The sequence below is a fragment of the Clupea harengus genome, chromosome 15, assembly GCF_900700415.2.
Source record: "Clupea harengus chromosome 15, Ch_v2.0.2, whole genome shotgun sequence".
Taxonomy (NCBI): domain Eukaryota; kingdom Metazoa; phylum Chordata; class Actinopteri; order Clupeiformes; family Clupeidae; genus Clupea; species Clupea harengus.
In genome coordinates, this window is record NC_045166.1 from 12,567,743 (window position 1) to 12,589,721 (window position 21,979).

The 21,979-nt window shown below is 43.8% G+C and overlaps 1 protein-coding gene across 1 annotated transcript; it reads left to right on the forward strand.

Annotated features, from left to right (window-relative positions):
• The first annotated feature begins 39 nt into the window (after nt 1–39).
• mfsd2b (major facilitator superfamily domain containing 2B) lies at nt 40–21,797 on the forward strand. Its single transcript, XM_031582016.2, has 14 exons — nt 40–1,312; nt 1,824–2,065; nt 9,089–9,214; nt 9,442–9,566; nt 12,848–12,971; nt 14,869–14,947; nt 15,349–15,530; nt 17,089–17,179; nt 17,715–17,836; nt 18,538–18,621; nt 19,238–19,321; nt 19,981–20,090; nt 20,691–20,834; nt 21,102–21,797. The coding sequence occupies exons 2-14, from the start codon at nt 1,850–1,852 to the stop codon at nt 21,292–21,294; spliced, it is 1,680 nt and encodes a 559-aa protein (XP_031437876.1). The 5' UTR covers nt 40–1,312; nt 1,824–1,849; the 3' UTR covers nt 21,295–21,797.
• Nucleotides 21,798–21,979: the final 182 nt, after the last annotated feature.

Below are 21,979 nucleotides of genomic sequence, written 5' to 3' on the forward strand. Positions count from 1 at the left end.
ACAATGTGCTCTTTGTCCTTGACACAGGGTAGGTTCATTAAATAACCATATCCATGCGGCCCATTTTATATCTTGCTGCGAAGAGGGTAAGAACACCATTAAGTAGCTTCAATATTTAAAACTCCAGAGGAGACATTTGGTCGTTCAGACGCTGGAGAAGCTCTCTCGAGCTGATGAATGCGCCGTGCCGAAATAGCTTCATGTCTGCGAGTAGGATCACAATAGCAGTACGCTGAAGAAACAATTCATCACTTTATGGTTAAAAAAGACAGGGGGGGGAATTGTAAAACGTTACTTCGATCCACCCTACATAGCCGACCAGCGGTGGCCTGGCTTGGCTTTGTGCCATTTGAACATGCTCCTAGACGCACAGAATACATTTCCTTGGCCTCACAGTTAATAAGACATGGCACGAATGGAATTGGCCCTTCCCAGATGGAAACGTGTGCCTAACGAACATGCTCCGCCCGGTCATGTTGCAGTTCATTTTCACGCATGATTTACCAATAGCCTACCTGAGACACGCGTAATGCAGCCCATATGGTCGCCTTTCAGATACCGGGTTATTCAGAAGTAATAACAGACATTCGCCCTAACTGAATGTTAGGAATTTAGGGGCCCGAGCTGATTCTGGAAGAGTTATGCCCCTGACCTGGCAGATCACTGCCAAATCAGGCCCACATCTCTCCCAGAGTCAGCTGCAAGCCGCTGACTGGGGGAGAAGCGGTGTCAGTCACCAGGTGGAGATGTGGTGGTCCAACTGAGCAGATTTATTTGTGGGAATGGATGGGGTGTCAAAAAGAATACATTTTTTCCGTGGTGTTTTCTGACTGTGGTCTTTTTTATTTTATACCCACTCCAAATTCTTGTAAGTCTTCATGAAAGTGATGAACGATTGTTGTACACTCTCCCACGCGCTGAATTAAGTTCTGACAAAAACAAGGCTATAGTTAGTCCCTATAGCTCCTTTCAACCGTTTCTTCTCATTCTCAGTGACATTTGGGTCATTTTAACGTCTGTAAATAAAGACAAGCTGTGAAAAATCGCTGATTACCGTTGCAGTCACAGACTCTGCAACTTCTGCGCAGGTTGAGTGTAGTCTAGTCAGGTCAACGTTCTCATGTCCCTTTTGTGGGTTCCGACAATTTTCCTCTAGGAGGAGCACTTTCTGCCTTTTCTGTGTAAATAAAAAAATCAATTGGATGTGCACCGTCAGCCTCTGCAGTCTCCTTTAGCTCTTCTGGAATGAGCCCGCAGCGCGCCGACTGACAAACTCCCAGTTCGCTGGCAGTGAGCCTCTCCCATCACCCAGGTTAGTCTTCCGCGCGCGCCACACTGGTTTATTACGCGAAATATTGACAGTAAATAAAATTGTAAATATTTCACAACGTAGAACATTTTGGGTTGTGAGTGTGTATGCGCAAATAAAATATGTGAATTCTGCGTTAAATAGGAATAGGAAATAAGTGTACTTGTTTTTTTTTTGTTTTTTTTACATTATTGCAGATATTTGCTTGATATTTTGACGTTTTGCTCTTTTGACCTTGTGCATGACATTTCTCTGAGATTCACCCTTACCTCAAAGCATGCATCCTTGGTATTTGCGAGTGTAGCAAGCAGCAAACTAAAAGCATCATTGTAGCTTACTAATGGCCATGCTGAGTGGGACCTCAGAGATCTGCCAGAGGAGGGAGAGAGCTTGTGGCAGATGTTTAGGTGACAGAAGGGTGTGCGTGTGTGTGTGTGTGTCTCTCTCTCTCTCCATCTCTCTCTGTGTAACTGTATGTGTGTGTGTGACTTTGCCCTCCCCTCTCTGGCTCCAGGCCAGAACCCTCAGGGCAGCATGTGAATGGAGGTGGAGAAGTCTGCCACTGCTGCTGCTGCTGCTGCTGCTGCCACTGCCGCTGCTGTGGCTGAGGAAGAGGGAAGAGTCACCACTACCGTCTGCCTGCCTGTCACTCTCAGAACCATGGCCAAGGGAGAGAGAGCGGCCGCTGAGAGCTCACAGGCTGGCAAGCTCATGCTGCAGCACCCCAAGACCCCCTTCACCAAAGTCCCACTCCAGGTAAGATTCCAGCTAGCCAGAGTGTTTTCTATTTGTTTGTTTGTTTGTTGTTTGTTTTGTTGTTTGTTTGTGTATGGATGGTGTGGATTTGTTTCTGTTGGAAATGGCACTGGTGAGTGGATGTTGTGTGAAACTGCACTGGCGGATAGATTATTGTTCCATTTTAGCTGTAAATGCGGAAAACACCTTTGTGATGATTTATGTGAAAATGGAACACTAACTTCTGTGGAGTATTTTTTTTGAGAGAAAACGGTATTGGAAAAAAAACGAAATCTTGTCCGAAATAAAGATAACAAAGCTCGACCACAAGTATGTCGCTGTATATGTGTGAGATGAGAAGAGTCTGGTTGTGGCACGGCAGATGGAACATTGCCTATGAAAATATGTGGAATGGTATGTTTTAATGAATAAATGGAATGCTGACTTAATGGAATGCTTACTTAATAGAATGCTTATTGATGCCTTTTCCACTGTAACTGCCCAGGGGCTTCCAATGCTCAGCGATCAAATACACTGAGGCGTATCAGTAAAAAGAATAAACAAATCATATAACATGAACAGGGTATGGAAGAGTGTGAGTCACTAGAATCACTAGATGTGCAGGATTTACCTCCCTGGACTATGATACTGTGTGGCTATAAATTACTTTAATGCATAAATGAGAACCACAGATTGAACCACATAGGTTCAATCTATTTTGAAAAGACAGAGTTGTCATCAGTAGGAATTTAAACTGAGGGTCGAACCCAATTAACCTGTGTGACATTTGTGGAACATGGGACTTGAAACAAGATGTCAGTGACATTCAGAAGATTAACCCTTGCTGATTGAATTGGCATCTGTCATCGTCAATAGCCTGTCCACATAGATGATTTCAGTGGGAGCTGTCATGAATTGTGTTGCACAGTTGGAAAAATGTGTTCAGCTGTGGTTCTCTGATGTGTCAGACTATAGTTAAGATATGAGAGTAGAATTCAGCATCAAACCTGCCTCATAGCCCCATGGCATCAATGGTGTGTGTGCGTGTGTGTGTGTGTGTGTGTGTGTGTGTGTGTGTGTGTGTGTGTGTGTGTGTGTGTTTATGTTTTTATAGCAGATAAAACTGTTAAACTGATGGACCACACACACACACACACTCAAATTTTTTTTTTTTTTAAACGTGAGCAAACATGTGATGGCAACAGTGATAAAATGTTTTTCTCTGGATGGATGTTATCCAACAGTATACCTCTGCAATGTGACTGTCACCCGCTAGTCACATCAGGGCACCTTAAGAAGGCAGAGAAGCTGTCAAGCTCTATAGACTCTTTGGCCCTGGGATGCCAAGCCAAGGGGATATTCAAGGGGAATATGTTGCTAGTGTATGTTAATTATGTATGGAGAATGCATTAATGCCCCTGCTGTCATTGTGTGTCTTCTCATGATAGCGTCAGCAGGGCTCTCTAGGGGCATGGGATCGCTGGGGGCAGGTATTTCAGCTGAGCTCAAACCTACACGTTACTGTCTAATGGTGAGATGAGATGATGTTTCAGTAGGGATACCTAGATTGTTAGCACCATTAGATAGTCAGTGACTGCGCTTACTGTATATGACATAAAGTCGCCCGGGGTACCAGCATCCATGGTGGGTGCACATATTTATTAAAAAAAGGACAGCCCCCACAAACAGCCCCCCTGACTGTGTATGTGTGTGTGTGTGTGTGTGTGTGTGTGTGTGTGTGTGTGTGTGTGTGTGTTCAGAACACATACAGAGTCAGAAGCGGGTTGATTCTGTTTAAATAAGACAGTAGGATTTAGAGGGGTGATGTCTCAGCGATGAGGAGATGGAGGATGTTGCAGTAGTGATGAGACAGTGAATATTACAGTTGAATTAACATTATGAATCCTGCAATGGTAATGTGTAATGTGAATACTTCAACACTGATAATTATGGAGGACATTTCAGTAGTTTTGAAGCAGTGAATCATCATCATCATTGTTTATTCAGGGAGAATTGACTGAGCACAGGGCTCTTTTGCAGCAATGCCCTGATTGAGGCTACATAATACATACAACAATAAATAAACAAACCATAACAAAACAAAACAGACAAAATAAATAAACAAAACACATTAAACAACTCAGAAATTAAGTATAAAAAAAAATTACATAAAAGTAAAAATAATTAAGTCAGAGAATCATTTAAAACAACAGCATTGAGGCACATACTTAGCATCTAAAAGGCTCTTAAATTGGTTGACAGACAAATACTTGGTAAGTTTCAACTCCACTTGAACAGTGTTCCATTTATGGGAAGCAAAGAACTTAAAAGCTATTTTACCTATATTAGTTTTTGTAAGGGGGATATCAAGGGAGATGAGGCTCTGTGACCGTGTGTTATGACAGATGGATTTGATAATGTTATTGATAATTGATGATTGATAATTGATGATGATTTGCTGTGGTAAGGTGGTAAATGTTTCCCTAGTGATGACGTAATAGATGTTTCTAATGTTAGTGATACTAATGAAATTGTGGACGTATTAAAGTAGAGACAGTTTTAGTCTACATAACAGTAATGAAATAGTTGATGTAATGTCATGATAAGATAGTAGATACTGCAGTAGTGAGGAGATAAAGGATGTTTCTAATGTTTCTAATGGATCAGATGGTGGATGATTCAGTAGTAAGGAGATAAAGGATGTTTCACTGTTTCTAATGGTAATCAGATGGTGGATGCTACAGTAGCCGTAAGGCAGGGTAGGGGACATATCAGAGTGATGAGATGATGGCTGTTCCAGTGGCACTGAGACGGTAGATGTTGCTGTACTAATGAGGGAGTGTGTGTGTGTGTGTGTTTTAGGGTTTTACAGAGTGTGAAAAATAAACGGCTCTCTGGAGATTTCTCTTCAGCCTGTCCCGGCGGGCTGCTGAGGTTTCCAGTTGGTGCTCTGGTATGCTGCCTGGTGAGCCATGCTGGTTGGTGTGTTGGCACGTCAGTGTTTGTGCGGTTTTAATCTCTTAAGACTGCATTAGACTTCTGTTTCCTAATCTGTTTCACTGTATGTCCACTAAGTGGAAACATCTGGGATTGCAAGTGCCGCTTTCTTTTATTTCTGCACCTTTTCATGACACATTAAGTTTAACCCCTGATATTAATAGCATACTGGGTATTCTATGATTTAAGATATTCACTGTGAGGCTTTTTGATGGGAACATTATGTGCATGAATTTACATAACAGGGTTGGCTGAAGTCATTCTGTGACATCAAATGAAAAAACAGCAAGGACAAATCCTGCTTATGATAAACCTTTAAACTGCTTATCATTTTATCTAACCAGATTTGTCCCCCAGCCTGTGTGCGCACATAGCAATCTGCTGAGAGAGACAACGGCAATGTTAAAGTTAAAACATTCATCGGAGTGGGACAAATCAAGGCATTGCCTGAATGTTGACTGATGTGGACTTCCACGCCTCCAAGGTGGTCGGCGAGCCTCCTGTTTTGGGGTTTCATCGAAATACCCAAACTGTCACAGTCAGGGTGCTTGTTTGTGTGTGTGTGTGTGTCTGTGTGTGTGTGTGTGTGTGTGTGTGTGTGTGTGTGTGTGTGTGTGTGTGTGTGTGTGTGTGTGTGTTTCATAGCCATCGTGAACGGAATGGGGACCCGTTGAGTTTTAGGTTTCTCATAATCAGAATCAGAAACAGATCAGAATAGTTTTTATTGCCAAGTAAGTTTACGCCTACCAGGATTTGCTTTGACATATTGGTGCAAACAATAAACATAAAATCATAATAAGTACTACAGAACATAAGGAAAACAATATATAAAATATATAAAAAATATAAAAAGTAAAAAGTAAAAAATATTTTCAAAAAATTAAATATTAAAGATATTTACAGAATATGAAGTGGAGGAGCTGTGCAGTCTAACCACGCCCATGTTGTGGGAGCTTGGCTCCACTGGGCGCTATGTAGCACAGTGGGCTCAATAATGGCCTCCATGCTGTGGGAGCTTAGCTACACTGTGCGCTATGTAGCACAGTAGACTCAATAATGGCTGCCCAGTCACCAGAGGATATCCTGTTTATGTCTCCTGTGATAAGAGTCTGGTCGACTCTTATCTGGTGAGAAGGGAAGTACCCTTCTTTTTCTTGACTTGTGCTGATATTAGCATGCTTGTGTAATCTATCAAGCACTGCAGAAATGCTTTGGGACAGACTAATGCAATGCCTCAGTATTATCCAAAAATGTCAAGACAATGTTGCTGTCATCTTGACGTCTCATGCTAGAAAATACAAATAACTGATAGATACTCACTTTGATTATCGAGCACTGCAAAGCTCGTTGTTTTAGTCATCAATACTTCCTGCTTGAAAATGGTGAAGGTAATAGAACGTTTCTAAAATGCTACTGCCATCTAAAACATAAGGATGTAAAAAGGTCAGAATAAGAATCTGAGAAAAGCATCTGAGGCCAATATCTGAACTGAAATAGGTCCTTACTGTCTACTATCATTTCTTACCGGTCATTTTTTAACAAGACAGCACCTAACTATATTAAGCAACTTAAGTATAATATAAAAGTAAACCACCTTAAGACAGTTATGCCGCTCAAAGTGCCATGTAAACAAAATTAATTAAATTGACTTTCGCTGAGATTTTTTATCTCCCAAATCTTTGAACGTGCGGTACCCACGACAAACAAAGAATTCACAGTGAGCACACCTGTGTCTGTGCCAGAGTGTAGCTGGAGGTAAACACAGCAGCATTCCAGAGACTCGAGCAAGGCAAGGCTGTAGCCGTCGCAGCCATTTTAGCATCTCAGTGTGTTCTGTGTGCCACTGGAAGAACTGCTCTAGGTCCTCTGATTTACCCTTGGCCATTTAATAAGTTTGGCATTCAAGAGTGGTGAGGGAGTAAAACCTGACTTGAGTGTGTAGCTTTCTCTTTCTCTCTCTCTCTCTTTTGCCCTCGTTGCTCTATCACTTTCTCTCTGTTTTATCTGTTTCTCTCTCTCTCTCTCTCTTTCTCTCTCTCCCTCTCTCTGTCTCTCTATCTCGCTCTTTGAACGGCCACCAAAGCAATTCCCCATATTTTAAACGATTACATGGAAACCTCCTGGTAATTGTAAATGTTGAAACCATTCATTTTTTATGAGTGGATGAGGAGGGAAACAGTGAAAGAAAAGAAAAAAAGGAGGGAAATGAAAAAAAGAAAAAAGAAAATCAACCAGTTAATTACAGTTTCTTTTGAAGAAAGGGATGGAGCAGCACACAGTGGCCTTAGTGGTGGTTACCCCTGGAGTTCTGAGAGCTCAGCCTGAAAAGCCCTGAAGGGTGGTTTAAGAGGTTGGGTCTCCAGAGAGGGAGAGAGAGAGAGAGAGAGAGAGAGAGAGAGGGAGAGAAAGAGAAAGAGAAAGAGGAAATACAGAGAGAGAGAGAGGCTACAGCTTTTCAATGCAGTGGAAGCGAATGGATGAGAAGATGTGCTTATTTATTGGGAGATGAAGGGAGAAGGCTGGAGGTTTACCGTGCCTCTGTGTGTGTGTGTGTGTGTGTGTGTGTGTGTGTGTGTGTTGGATTTTAGTGCATGTCTGTCTCTCGCTGTCTGTGGCCTGTCATAAGTAGAAGGGCTTCCAGAGGGGTGGTTAGGGTGTTCTTTAATGTGTAATGACTACCCCCATATAAACACTTTCTCCCTCTACACACACACACACACACACACACACACACACACACACACACACACACACACACACACACACACACACACACACACACACACACACACACACACACACACACACACACACACACACACACACACACACACACACACACACACACACACACCACAACACAACCACCAAATACCAAATTTACTCATACGTATCCACAGAAATGCCTTCCCAGACATAGGTTAGGCAGCTCTTTAGTGTGTGAATAGCATTTATTATACGGAAAACACAAATAGATGCACTTCATTTATACACCTGAATAACACACATAAGATGGCAAACAGGACATTGCTGACAGGAACTGGGAATGGCCTCCGCCTAGGCTTTTTCCAATGGTGGGTGAGACCAAATTATGTGTGTTTTTGTGTGTGTGTGTGTGTGTGTGTGTGTGTGTGTGTGTGTGTGTGTTCCTCTGTGTCTCCCTGATAACCACAGCCTAAACCCAGCGCAACCAGAGGCCTCTCTCTCTCTGATCCGGTAGTCTATCTCACACATCAACAACACTGTCGGCCCCACCAGGAGAACAGCCCTTTTATAATGGCTAAATGGTGGGGGGAGGGGTCTGATGATAAGGTATTGCCATCGAACGGTCACTCATTTTAAGGGTGGGGTGGGGGAGTCTGAAGTGGGTGTGGAGGGTGGTGCCGTTGAGGGGGATCGGGGTGGGTTAACGGCAACTTTCACAAAGCATAAAGACAGATGATGTTCATATCATCTTAAGAACACCCACGGGGTAGTCATTAACATGCCTGGAGAGTTCTAGAAGGATCTCTGTGAAGTAACGGACTTTGATGTAACCCCCTTGATTTATTATTGCTGAGTTAACAGAGCCGTGAGCATCAGAACTGTGGCGTCTCGACAGACGTCCGCCAAAAACCTTCTCCTTCATCTTCCAGTAATTTGTGGGTTTGAGTGCCTGTGCTGAGGTCTCTCACAAGCTTGATCTTAAAGGCCAAAGTGAAACCGTATCTTCTTCAGTCATCTTTGTCACACATCTTTGAATGATCAAAACCTATCAAGGAATCTCAATTATTTCTTCTGTTTTTCCAGATCTGTAATTATATCTCCAGTGGTTAATTAACATCAGAGACTTGTAATTTTGTGACTTCATGCAAAAACGCAACCTTCATCTAACCTTTTTTGACAGATCTATCAAGCTCTCTTCATGCTTTTGAGATAATTGATTGAAGTCTTATATATGTATATATAAGTTATATAGTCTTATATGTGTACATATTGAGTGACTGCCTACATACCCGAAATCATAATAATGAATGTCATTATTGACAAGGTTCTGTTTTCTCATAGACCACAGTGGAACAGAAGCTCTCGCTCAGCAGTAAGATATGTTTCGCCATCGGAGGAGCACCCAATCAGGTCGCAGGAAGTGCCACTGCATTCTTCCTGCAGATCTTCCTGCTGGACGTTGCCCAGGTAACAGCTCAGAATTCTATCTGCATCACCTAGAATTCTCTCTGTATGTCATCTATTCATCCTGAGGCATTTCTTTAAGAATCTAATTATCAGTTGGGGTTCTATAATTGTTAAAGTAGAAATTGATGAATTATCCATTTAATCTCTCTCGAGGGGAACTGGCTTTGTCTGTTATCTGTTCAATGGCTTCCTCTGGGGGTTGGTGACCGACCTTCTGTCACCTGCAGATAAACCCTTTCCAGGCCTCCATGGTCCTCTTCATCGGCAAGGCCTGGGGTGCCTTCACGGATCCCGTCGTTGGCTTCTTCATCACTAAAAGCAGATGGACTAAAATTGGACGCTTGATGCCATGGTGAGTAAAAAGTCCCACCTTTTTCCCCCATAAAAAATGTACCAAACCCTTAATACAAGATACAATTTACAATATAATATTTGAATTGAAGGGAATGCAGCCGATATGAAAAGATGAACAAATCCTTACGATTAAGATACAATTACTTCCATAAAATTGCATACGTAACCCAGCCAAAAGATGAATCCGAACTTCATACAAAGACACAAATACTTAAAATGCATTCAGGCTATCTGAAAGCTGAACCAATCCTCAGGTTACTTGGACAAAAAGAAGCAGTTCTTAAGCCTCATATGCAGCAATAATATGCCTCTCATCCTTAATCTATGGCACACAGTTACTTTCATAAAACTGCATACAACCTACCCAAAATATTTAACATGGATGACTAAGGGATGTTTATAGCACTCACTAGCTTTGTAACACACACTTCGTAACATCTCATCTGTTCCAGTATGGAGCCAGGCCCACCGAGAATGTACACTCTTATAGGGCATTACATCACACTCGCGGAGAGAGGAAGTTGTTAAGCGTTTCATGTCCTGGGCATCTTGTTTGATCATGTCTGCCTCATTCCTGTGGGAATGCCATGGGTTTGTTGTCATAGTGTCCCTTTGCACTATCTCAGGAAGGTGTAGATAACACACCAGGCTAATCTCATAGAGGGCTGTTCTCATTCTCCGTCTTAAGGGGGAAAGTCCCAACTGTGTTCTGTGTTATTTAGGTTATTTATTTATGGCAAACAAAGTAACATGTTAGGTTTTAACAACATTTTAACGACATTTCAACAACCGTTTTTTAGGTTAGGTTTAAAAACATTTGAAATGATAGGTTGATATTTTTAGTAGCCTGTGTGCAATTTAATACAAATTACATAGGAGTAAAAGCGCTCACATGTAAATGTTAATTAGAAGCCACGTTTAATGACTTAATGAATTTAAATGTACTTGTTAAACAAACAAACTGTGAGGCTAAATACTCAGCCGGGCTTTGGATGATTTCCATTTGTTGGAGTCTGTGCTACCTTTTCCAGTTCCCTCGTCAATAGATTTTACAAGCAGAAGGTAGCATTATGCATAGACTTGTTTTTTATCAGTGATCTGCTGACAGGGTAGACCTCTAAACAGATAGGTTCAATTCTAGAAACTCTTGATGGAAGGTTGGTGTTTGGGGGGGGGGGGGGGGGGGGGGGGGGGGGGGGGGGTAGGGGGGCTGGGAGGTTGCTGGTATCTCTGTGTTTGTGTTTGTGGTTGGGTGGTTGGGGGTGGGGGTGTCAGTGAGGTGGGGGCTTTGGTCTCTTTTTATAGGCATTGCATCACATCCTGTGAGCCATCTTACAGAACATTCGAACCAGGCCATTCAAACAGCCCCACCACTCTCTTTCTCTCTCCCTCTCTCTCTCTCTGTTAGTGTTTCTCTCTGTGTCACCCCCTCTGCATTGGTACCTTTTGTATGGCTGGACAATCACAGGCATGGCTCGCAGTGCAACCGGGGGACCTGGACAGTGCCAGAATTGGCCGCTACATCTCTCTTTCTCTCCTTTCCTTTCTCTTTCCCTTTCTGCTTTTGTCCTTTGCTTCCCTCTGTTGTTTTATCTCACCCCCACACCCCCACACACTCCCACACACACACACACTCCCATCATAACCCCAGGGGAAATGAATGATAGGACCGGGGTTCAGTCTGGATGGCTACAGTACCTTTAAAGCTGGATGAGGTCAGTTAGGAAAGCGTGACCTTTTTTTTCTTTTAAAGATTTAGTTTTTTGGGCTTTAATCAGATAGGACAGAGAAGGTTTGGACAGGAAATGAGATGAAGAGAAGAAGTGGGGAGTGACCGCGAGGCGGATTCGAACACGTGTCGCCGTGGGCGTTCAAGCCCGTATATGGTCGGGGCTACTGCTTGCGCCACAGTGCCCCCGGAAAGCGTGACCTTTTAACCAGATCTCTTCAGCCCCCTTCAGGTGATCTGTGACGAGTAGACAAAGAAATTGAGATTCTGACTAAATGTCACCATCACAGTTTTGAAAGAGGAGTGCTGATCCTCACAGGATTTGTTTTGCCGTCCTGCAAGTATACCAGTGGGGCATCATGGGATATGTCATTTAACAGCAGTGTTGCGTTATGGGAAGATTTCGCTGAACAACAGCAGGGCTATAATAAGTGATGATGCTTTTGAGCTTGGGAAAAAACACAAACAAGTGTGTTTAGCGAATGACGTACATGCTCCACCACGGTTTTAGAGATTTTAGAGTTCTGGGAAATTTCTCTGATTCATACATGGGGCTAGCCTTCCTCCACAGCCTTTGTGGAATTCTACGGCGGTGGTGGTGTGTGTGTGTGCGCACGCACACACATGCGTGTGTGTGTGGCGACAGGCCTGAAGTCACTCGCTGAACAGCTTTTCAGTGGTGATAAATTAGTCATCGTGGATTGTCTCCTCTTTGAGTAGTCAGCTTCACCAGCGGTCACACCACCACAGACCTCCTCCATTACACTTCAGCCATGCAACTGGCCCTCTCCCCATCCCAGCACACACAGGGCTTGTGTCAGCAGTGGGTTGCATTATACATAGGAGCAGCATCCTCTCCCACTCCCTGAAAAGATGCGCAAAGATGCATGAATCCACCCAGTGGAGACACATAGGCTACCGCATCCCTGTGTGCCTGAAGGCCGTTGGTGTTAGGAGCGATCCTGTGGTTTAGAGGATTACGCTCAGGGTTTGCTGTCATGTCCGCAGAAACCCCGGGACAGTTCGTCCTCAGATAGACAGCACACATCACTGTCGTCTCAAAAGACCAAATTTGTTGTCTCTCTTTCTGCTGCGTCTTGTCATGTCAGCTGCATAGATATCCACGTCATTTAGCTCTGCTTGCAAGTGCGACCAAATAGTGGGGAGGAATGATCGATCACTTCAATTCAATTCAATTCAATTCAATTCAATTCAATTCAATTCAATTCAATTCAATTCCAATAGGTTTTTGGCCTATTTGGCCTATTAAGATTTTTTAGTACTAAACATAGAAGTAGAAACAACAAGGAAAAGAATGTGTTGATGATGATGAAAATAAAAGAAATAAAAATTAAAATAAAAGCACTGTGCCAAAACACATATACACAGACATAGATTACACTCAACAAAACATTAAAAAAAGGTAATTACATACAACGATAAAGACAAGAGAACTGAATAAATAATTACAGTTTTACTTTAAATATGATGCAAATGTAAGATGGAAAGTGTCTATGGGCTGAGACTTGATGGTCCCTCTCATGTTTCAGGATGGTGGGGTGCACTCCCTTTGTGGTGGTGTCCTACTTCTATCTCTGGTTCGTCCCGCCCTTCGCAAACAGCAAGTTCATGTGGTATCTAGGCTTCTACTGCCTCTACCAGACCCTCATCGCGGTAAGCTGATACCCCCTCAGAGTTAATGAGCAGTCTGTCTTTTCTTGTTGTGTAACATTCCCAAGTATGTTTTCCTCCCCCTTTTGTTTCCCACAGTTCACAAGTTATATATTCATATTCATATTCAAGTCCTAAAGCAATTCATCTAATTCAGAATTGGAGTTAATCTATGCATTCGCACTAAATTGCACTAAACTGCATTTCGTATAAAGAACTGTCATTAACAGGGTGGGTTCATTCCAATGTCAACTTCTGTTAAGGCTGCCCCCCCCCCCCCCCTTCCTGAGTTGGGTTCACATCATACCTGTGGCAGCGTATCATTTAATTAAAGTGTTTTCAGTGTATTTTAACTGGTGAGAAAATGAAAGTTCCCTCTCTGTTTTCCTCGGAGATAGAAGACTTATCTGTCCTGTCTGATTCCCCTGGAGATAGTGTTTGCGCATATATGCACGGGATCTTCCAACAAACCTGGCTATCTTTGCCACTTGTCTACTGTGTTTTTGACTCTTCCTCAATTCACTGAAACAACCAATAAAGCAAACTACCAACAGCCCCTCAGGAACAGCAATTTGCTCTTTGTAGATAAAGGCTCCTTTAGTCAACAGGAAGAGGGGAGATAAGCAGACATTTCTGCATGGATCCCATCTACTGCAGCCACAGCCAGACCACCAGGGGATAGGAGAGCATTTTGGGGGCCACAACTCACTTATACTAAAGTTACGTCAGTGAATCAAAATACCTTACAGTCGGTCCTCTTTTAATGCGGTCGGGCTGAGATTTATCTTTGTTTTGCACCATCACTAAGGTCTGGCTGGAGTCTCTCCCCACTGCTAGTGCTCTCAAAACCCCACTGGCATGTGAAAGACAGCAGAGAGCCCCATGCTAGCCACAGTATGCTGCACTATAATGATAAGTCAGTGTAACTGCTTGATAAGTATATGGTGAGCCTCGCCAGCAGATTGGCTAAATGCTAGTTGCCTGTTTTAGCTTGGGCCATTGTCTTATACCAGCGAGGTTGGGAAACAACAGCTGTCAGCCCATTTTAATGTTGTGTGCCTCTGTCAATAAAAACAAGAGGAGGGAACAAACTCAGGGGTAATGTTGCCCACTTGTCATGTCTCAGGAAATATTGTTTCCTTTGACGTAGCAACAGCGCTGCTTCCGAAACTGGACATGGTTACACTGACATAAATAGCGTTGCAACGAGGCCTCGCAAATGACATGCCTTCGCATTATGGCACAAAGGGAAAGACTGGGCAAGGCTTTTCCCTCGACCATTTATTTTTGTAGTCCTCTGGCACGATCGGTTGGCCACAACGCTGACATGGTTGTTGTGTAAATTACAAAGTGGAGAAAGACGGAGAATCGCTCGCCAGTTCGCTGGGCAAGGTGGCGTTCGTAGGCCAAATGAGGCGATTGCTCATTGGCCGGAACGGAACCTGAGGCGATTAATATTGATGACGCTCCAGAAGTAGTCCAAAAATAAAATGTTTATGAAGAAGGAGAGGGAAGCAGAAAGAAAAACACACGCTGGCAGGCATGAGGGAAACAACGCCCCTGAGTTGTAAACTGTGTCCGCTTATTTTATGCCACGTTTATTTGTTCTTTTCGGTTCCTCTTTTCCTTGCCCTAACCCTTGCTCCGCTTTTTTCATTTGACATTTTACAGCCCTTTTAAATCTGTAAGTTGGAGTATTTGGGCCAACAGTGTTGGTGCTAGGATCATCATCAAATGATGAATAGGCCTATTCTCTGTTGGGATGTTCTGGTACTGTTGGGAAACAGAGTCTTGTTGCAATGGAAGTCTAGGTCCTAATACAATCAAACTGATATTCTTATGCAGTAGAAATTGTTCAATGTTCTTCTTTCTGCTCTTTCTCCTCTCCTGTTCCCCACAGTGCTTCCACGTGCCTTACTCTGCCCTCACCATGTTCCTCAGTACCGACCAGAGGGAGAGGGACTCTGCCACGGCCTACCGTACGTCTCCACCATACACACCCATTATTTACACCACATACACTGCCACGGCCTACCGTACGTCTCCACCATACGCACCCCTTATTTACACCACATACACTGCCGCAGTGGCTATGCAGATTTATGGTGTCACAGGGCTGAGACAGTAGGTTTGGAGACATTTACACACAAATGTCTCACAGTGTTTGACTCAATTACTGTAAAAGGCATGGACTTCACAAGAGACCTGGAACTACAACATGACCTGAAAAGAATATTCTCTTTACTACGCACGCTCCAAAATGCACGCACTATGTAGAACTTGGCTCCAATTTGAGCAAATGGCCGCTCTAATTTTTACGAATTTGGGCTTAATTCCTACCTACAGTCAGCAGTTTGACTCCATTGTGTTTTCTCCACAGGCATGACGGCAGAGGTTCTGGGCACTCTCGTTGGCGCTGCCATCCAGGGTCAGATCGTGGCAAGTGCCCACACGCTGAAGCACTGCCTGCATCACAACCTGTCCGCCAATCACCTGGGCAACAGCAGCGGTGCCGAGGTCGTCAGGAGCCTGGCGCTCTCACAGGATTTCCTGTCTCATGCGGTACGTGTCACCGTGACAACCACTCAGGCCGCAGATGACTCTGGAACAGATCAGGGCCAGATTAGTGCCGAATCAGGGCCGGATGTCAGCCGTTATGTGCCCAACCTTCTACATTCAGAAACCTCTATTCTCTGGGGTATGCTGAATGACAAGGTCACCTTAAGCCTGTGAAAGCTCTGAGCACTCAAAGTAAATTGCTCCTCCTCTCCTTCCATGTTCTGCCTGTTAATGGTCTTATCTTCAACCCTTTTTTTAATTTTTTGCTTTCAGTTTTTTAGATTTCTGGTTTTCAGAATTGTCAACATCTGAATACGCGGTCTAATCTTGTTAAGGAGTTTTATGAGTGAATATGATGTCATGTCACAGCACTTGAAACATCCTTGCTTGTTTGCTATGTTTACAGTTCCTAGTTTCCCTGCCTTAATGGCATTGTGTACTGACACCTGTGTGCCTATTTTCATGGCTCATAAGCATTAAAAGAGTGTGGGAATGTCCACAGTATGTTTACACACAGTCTAGCCATATAAACTCAAACGCAAACATAAATTGTGTCGAAGTTCAGTAACGAGGTAGAACAGGGTGTGTTGGGATGCATGTGCACCTTACACCCAAGGCCAGCGTGCCTGAAGCCATCAGAGGTCCACTTGGTTTTTGGGGGTTGATGTTTGGCTCCTAAAACAACCCCAGAAAAACTCCCAGTTCCTGTAGCATGGGAAGGTAAAGCCTCAGCCCTGATCCCACTTGTGTGTGTGTGTGTGTGTGTGTGTGTGTTTGTGTGTGTATCCTTGTGTGGACATTTGTTAGTTTGTCTGTGTGTGTATGTGTGTGAGTGTGTGTGTTTATGTGTATGTATGTGTATCTTTGTGTGTGTGTGTGTGTGTGTGTGTGTGTGTGTGTGTGTGTGTGAATGCAGTCGGGAGGAAGTTGAAACAGATGAAACGCGGTCGTGGGAGCCGAGCCACCAGCCACAGCTATTTGGAGCCAGGCAAACCCAGTCCACCACCGGCTGCTGCCGCTCCCCACTAGGCCACGGCCCTCTGCTGTGAGCCCGGGCACTGCCACATTCCGCTGCGGCAGAGAGCCGGAGCAGGAGGCGAGTTGAAGGATGGGGGTGGTGGTGGTGGTGAGGGGGGTGTTGTTTGGGTGTGCCCTCCTGGTCGCCCGCGACCGAACCCTGTCGGAAACGTCGGCCGGGCTAACGTTTGATCTGAATAAATAACGAGGAGTCTGCAGCTTCAGGCCTGTGGATAAAAAAACAGCAAACAAGCCGGAGGTTGTTTAGGGAAGTGCAGTTCCTGTTATGGGGATGGCTGGAGGGCTGGAGGGGAGAGTGGGGTGAGGGGGGTGATCTGAAGTCAAGCGAAAGGTTCCTCTTTCTTTGGGGACAGTTCCAATTTTGGCATCCTTCCTCCCCATCAACGACGGCATGGCATTTGAAATAAGATAGGAAAAAAAGATGGTGTGATGGATTATATACTGGTATAATAAAGACATGAGCTTCCTTTGAGCCCTTTGTCTAAAGAAGGTGTTGGACGTTGGTCTTCTTCCTCCTTCACAGAAAGAGGTCTACATGATCGCAGCAGGAGTGATTGGTGGGATATTTCTGATCTGCACTGTGGTGATGTTCCTGGGAGTTAAAGAGAAAGATGGTGAGTCTCTGGGCCCTAATTTAATTGACAGGCAACAAGTGACAATAAAAGTGTGTGCTTATGAACTAAAGCTATCGCGTGGTGTATGGGAGCATTGCGCTGACCCACCCGTGTTTGCGCTTAGGATTTTGCTCACTGCTATTAAATTAGCTTTAGTTCATGCGCAGTGGACTTGTGTGTGTCTGTCTGTGTGTGTATGTGTGTGTACCTTTACTGCATACTCATGTTTCACAATAATCCCATTACGCAAGTAACAGTAACTCCCAAGGACACTTCTGTCTTCTGCAAGGTCTACACACACACACAAGTGCACACTGACATTAAGCCTCACAAGACGTCACATAAAGGTTACATAACATTACCCATAATGATGAGGATATTGTATAAAACGTATCCAAATTGAACTAATATCACTGTATTGTGAAAAGTACTTTGATGTAAGGGGAGTAGTAGGCCTGTTTTGACTGTATTGAATGTTTTGAATGATCTGTGATAAATTTCCTCACTAAATACCTACAATTACGGTACATTGTAGATCCTTATGCACCGAAGACTGAGAAACAGATATCCTTCTATAGGGGCTTTGTGCTGGTGATGCGCCATGGGCCCTACCTCACGCTAACAGCAGCCTTCCTCTTCATATCTGTGGCCATCCAGGTAAGACAGTGTCTCTCAGCCTCCCTCCCTCTCTCTCGCTCTTTCAGTGCCTCTCAGCCACCCTCCCTCTCTCTCTCTCTCGCTCTTTCAGTGTCTCTCAGCCTCTCTCGCTCTTTCAGTGTCTCTCAGCCTCCCTCCCTCTCTCTCTCTCTCGCTCTTTCAGTGTCTCTCAGCCTCACTCCCTCTCTCTCTCTCTCTTTCAGTGTCTCTCAGCCTCCCTCTCTCTCTCTCTCTCTCTTTCAGTGTCTCTCAGCCTCACTCCCTCTCTCTCTCTCTCTTTCAGTGTCTCTCAGCCTCCCTCTCTCTCTCTCAGCATCTGCCTAGCTCTGCCCCTCTCCCTCTCCCTCTCCCTCTCTGTCCGTTTGTCACACCATCTCACACTCCCTCTCCTTTCTCTCTCTCTCTATGCTGAGATCCAGAGTAGTTATAGTTGATCAGCGGCAGACACATTGCTTTTTTGAGTGTGCTTGAAAGTAGCATTTCTCAAACCCAAAAGCTTTCTTCCAGCCCACAAAGACTGTCTAGTTTGTCAGAACAAAAAAGGACAAAAAAATAAATATCTTCCAGCTTCACTTTTGCAGCTGATATTTATCCTGACACCTCAAAGGGATTGTTATTACTATGAAGTTCTCACTATGACAGGATAGCATTAACACGTGTTCATTTGTGTGTGAGTTTCTGATCGTGTGTTTCATTTGCAGCTGGTGCAGAGTAATTTTGTCCTCTTCTGCACTTACGCTGTGGACCTGCGAGATCACTTCCAGAACATTGTTCTGACCATTCTGGTGAGAATATAATATAATATATATATATATATATCACTCTATGAATACAAATCCCTATTTATACATAGGTATGTTACCCATCACTGACTGCACTGATATGATGACTATAGCGGTTTTATTATACAGTGAGTGTAATCGATAATGTTGGTGACAATGAAAAACACTCTGAATATGGTTAATGAATTTTAATAGGGTTAATAAAGTAGAGATCAATATGATTGTTTAAGTCACGATGATGAGTTGTGGTGCACATATGTATGCACAGAATTCATTCTCAAAACCCTATATACAGATGTACCGTACACATTCCAAAATATCAGGACAAAGAGTGCAGCAGCCTATCTGGTCTATCTTAAGAAACGGTTCTCTACAAACGTGTTCAGCTAGCCTACTACTTATCGTCATGGCCTGGTCGAGTGTATTGATCTGCTATTACTGGACATTGACCTCATGAGGCCCGGGGTTGATGGAAGAGAGAGTCAGTGGACCCGTCTTACGTTACACTACCGAACACGGCTCTCAAGGTGCTGAGGGGCAGAACAGAGCAAACAGGAACTAAACACATCTCAATCGCAATTTTTCCCTAAAAAGATCTCTGTCGCTTTGCCTCCTCTAGGTCTCGGCTGTGGTGAGCATCCCGTTTTGGCAGTGGTTCCTTGAGAGGTTTGGCAAGAAGATGGCAGCTTTCTGTGGTATCACGGTAAGCACGGCGACTGGCTTTTAAGTTCTTCTGGTGGTGTTGACTGTGGGGAACCCAGCAGCTTGTCCCAGCCCAGCCTCATGTGGACATGGGAACTGAGATTGATGACAGCATAAACATGCAACATTTAACACATCATCACATCTCTGTCTGGGACAGAGACACTGATAAACAATATGTTCAGACAGGTACCGTGTTTACACAGTTGTGACATAAGAATAAAGGGTCTGGTTAAAATATGTAGATTCAATGGGGAATACTGTTTCCACTGTTTCTATTTTGCCATATTATAAAAAAAAAAATTGAAAAGGATGTTAAAAAGGATGTTTCACATTTTTTTTAAATAAGATGTATAGCTCAATTCCAGTTCATTTTTTATTAAGTTAGGTTTTATATTTTGTATTCTTGGTTATGTGTGGGCTTTGTGTCTCTTAAACTGCAGACCCCTGATAGGTCCCAAAACCACTCTGTATCATTGCAGTAAAACAACATTGCTTAGGCAGTGTCGCCCTGCTGTGGACAATACTGGTTTTACATGTACTTCTCTGAGGGACATTTCACTTGGAGAGATTTATATGTTCATCCAAGGCCCTAAATCACAGTTGACAGACATATAATTACTCAACATATCCTCATGTGTAGTTGTCTTTCTTTTACAGTGGATCATGCCCTTCACCGTCATGCTGGTCTTCATTCCAAACCTGGTCGTGGCTTATGTGGTGGCCGTCTCGTCTGGCCTCAGTGTCGCCGCCTCACTGCTGTTGCCATGGTAACCGCCAAACACCTGCCCAAAAGAACACATGCTGCCCAATCCCCACCCCATCCCCCTCCCCTTCAACCCTCCCACAAAAACATTAAAATTTGATGGCAGAAGTCAAAGGCCAAGTTAGGAGAAACTGTAATTTGAATCAAGCCTGTAGGTAGCTTCCTACTGGTTACGGCCATGCTGCCAGTCATGCATGTAATGGCTATAGTAACATTGTCATTAGCATCGTGCCCCACTCAGACGTGCCAGTGATGTCATGCACATGAAGGGGAAGAGCTGTATAGAACTCTGCAGGGAGCTCCATCTCTGTGTTTATCTGCCCTAATGCTTCTGTCTCTGCTCCTCAACCACGGCACTAATAACTCCCCTACCTCACAAATGACAGGGATAAAAGGATGTGGGGTATTTATTTTGGGAAGGAAGGGGCTCCCCTTGGTGTAATGGGGACTGGCTATATACATTAAGCACATGACATGATTTGATACACGTTACTGTTGCAACCAGTGTTTGATAGAGCTTTCTGGACTGTGTTCACTGTTGCCATGGCTAGAGCTGTAAGTGATGACAGGGGATTTCTTGTCTGTGGTCTTTGCGGTGGTCCAGGTCAATGCTTCCTGATGTGGTGGATGACTTTAGGCTGGCGAACCCTTTCTCCAAGGGACACGAGGCCATCTTCTACTCCTTCTACGTGTTCTTCACCAAGTTTGCTGCCGGAATTTCACTCGGAGTCTCAACACTTTGTTTGGAGTGAGTCAGTGATTTTCCCCTTCTGAACTCTGCGTTAACTTTGCATTAACATTATTAACATTAAAATTGTACAATAAATCGTGCCCTGTGTTAGGTTCATCCATATCTAATGGTAATATACTATGACACATGAATTGTGTTTTGCATTAAGACACGCACCATTGCTTGCCTTTGGTACATTGTTAATGTGTTCCCTTAAAAAATTATGAAGGTGATTCTGACTGTTGTGCTCACGTTTGACCAAATGTTTTGTCCCCATGACGACAGGTTTGCGGGCTATGACACAGGAGCATGTCGGCAACCCCCTCCAGTGGCATACACACTGAAGCTTCTGATTGGTGCAGCACCTGTGGCTTTCATTGTGACGGGACTGATGATTCTTCTCCTGTACCCAATCAGTGAGGACGTACGACTTCGGAACACGCTGGCCCTAGAAAACCTCAGGCTGCAGTCTGTGTAGGGCTACTATAAGGCCAGGAATGTTGACTCCTATAATCCCCAATGTATAACCATGTAACATCATACTTCAATATTTAAATTACTTTAAACTCTTGCTGGAAATGTCAGCAAAACTTGACAACAATCCTTGGGGACACTGGTCACCACTCAAGTTGGTGACCTTGCGTTGACCTTTGCCACAGGTGCTTTGCCTTCTGAAGTTTCAGTTCTTGGAAAAGCAAGCCCTCTAGGAAGGTAATAGGGCATCCATCCCAGGTCCCTAGGAGATAACCTGTGCAGCATATTAGCTACTGAACTAAAAACAGGATTGTTACATTCCAGTCTTCAGCTGGGATGGGCTGTATTAGTGTATATTACACTGTGGAACAGAAATACTACCAATAGATCATGTTTTCGTGTAAACTTTTAAGTTTGTTTCTGTATTTTCACAAGAACTTGTAAGGTGGGTTGTTATTATTACACAAGGATTGTATTATGATCTTGGATTAAAGATATAACCATTAATTATGAAGATTCAGCTACTTCTTGTTATACAGTCCTCACACCTATCAATTCTGGTAAATCAATAAACTGATTGTCAATCATGTGATCTCTGAGAACACTAAGGGTGGGTGTGGGGGTTTTCAGCTGTCAAGGTTAGAATGGGCACCTGTATTCTGCTTCTGATTCTGTTTTTACCTTCGATA

Coding starts and splice junctions, on each gene's coding strand:
- mfsd2b (XM_031582016.2), top strand. CDS start 1,850: ATGGAGGTGGAGAAGTCTGCCACTGCTGCTGCTGCTGCTGCTGCTGCC. Junction 2,066..9,088: donor TCACCAAAGTCCCACTCCAG/GTAAGATTCCAG, acceptor GTTTTCTCATAG/ACCACAGTGGAACAGAAGCT. Junction 15,531..17,088: donor AGGATTTCCTGTCTCATGCG/GTACGTGTCACC, acceptor CCTCCTTCACAG/AAAGAGGTCTACATGATCGC.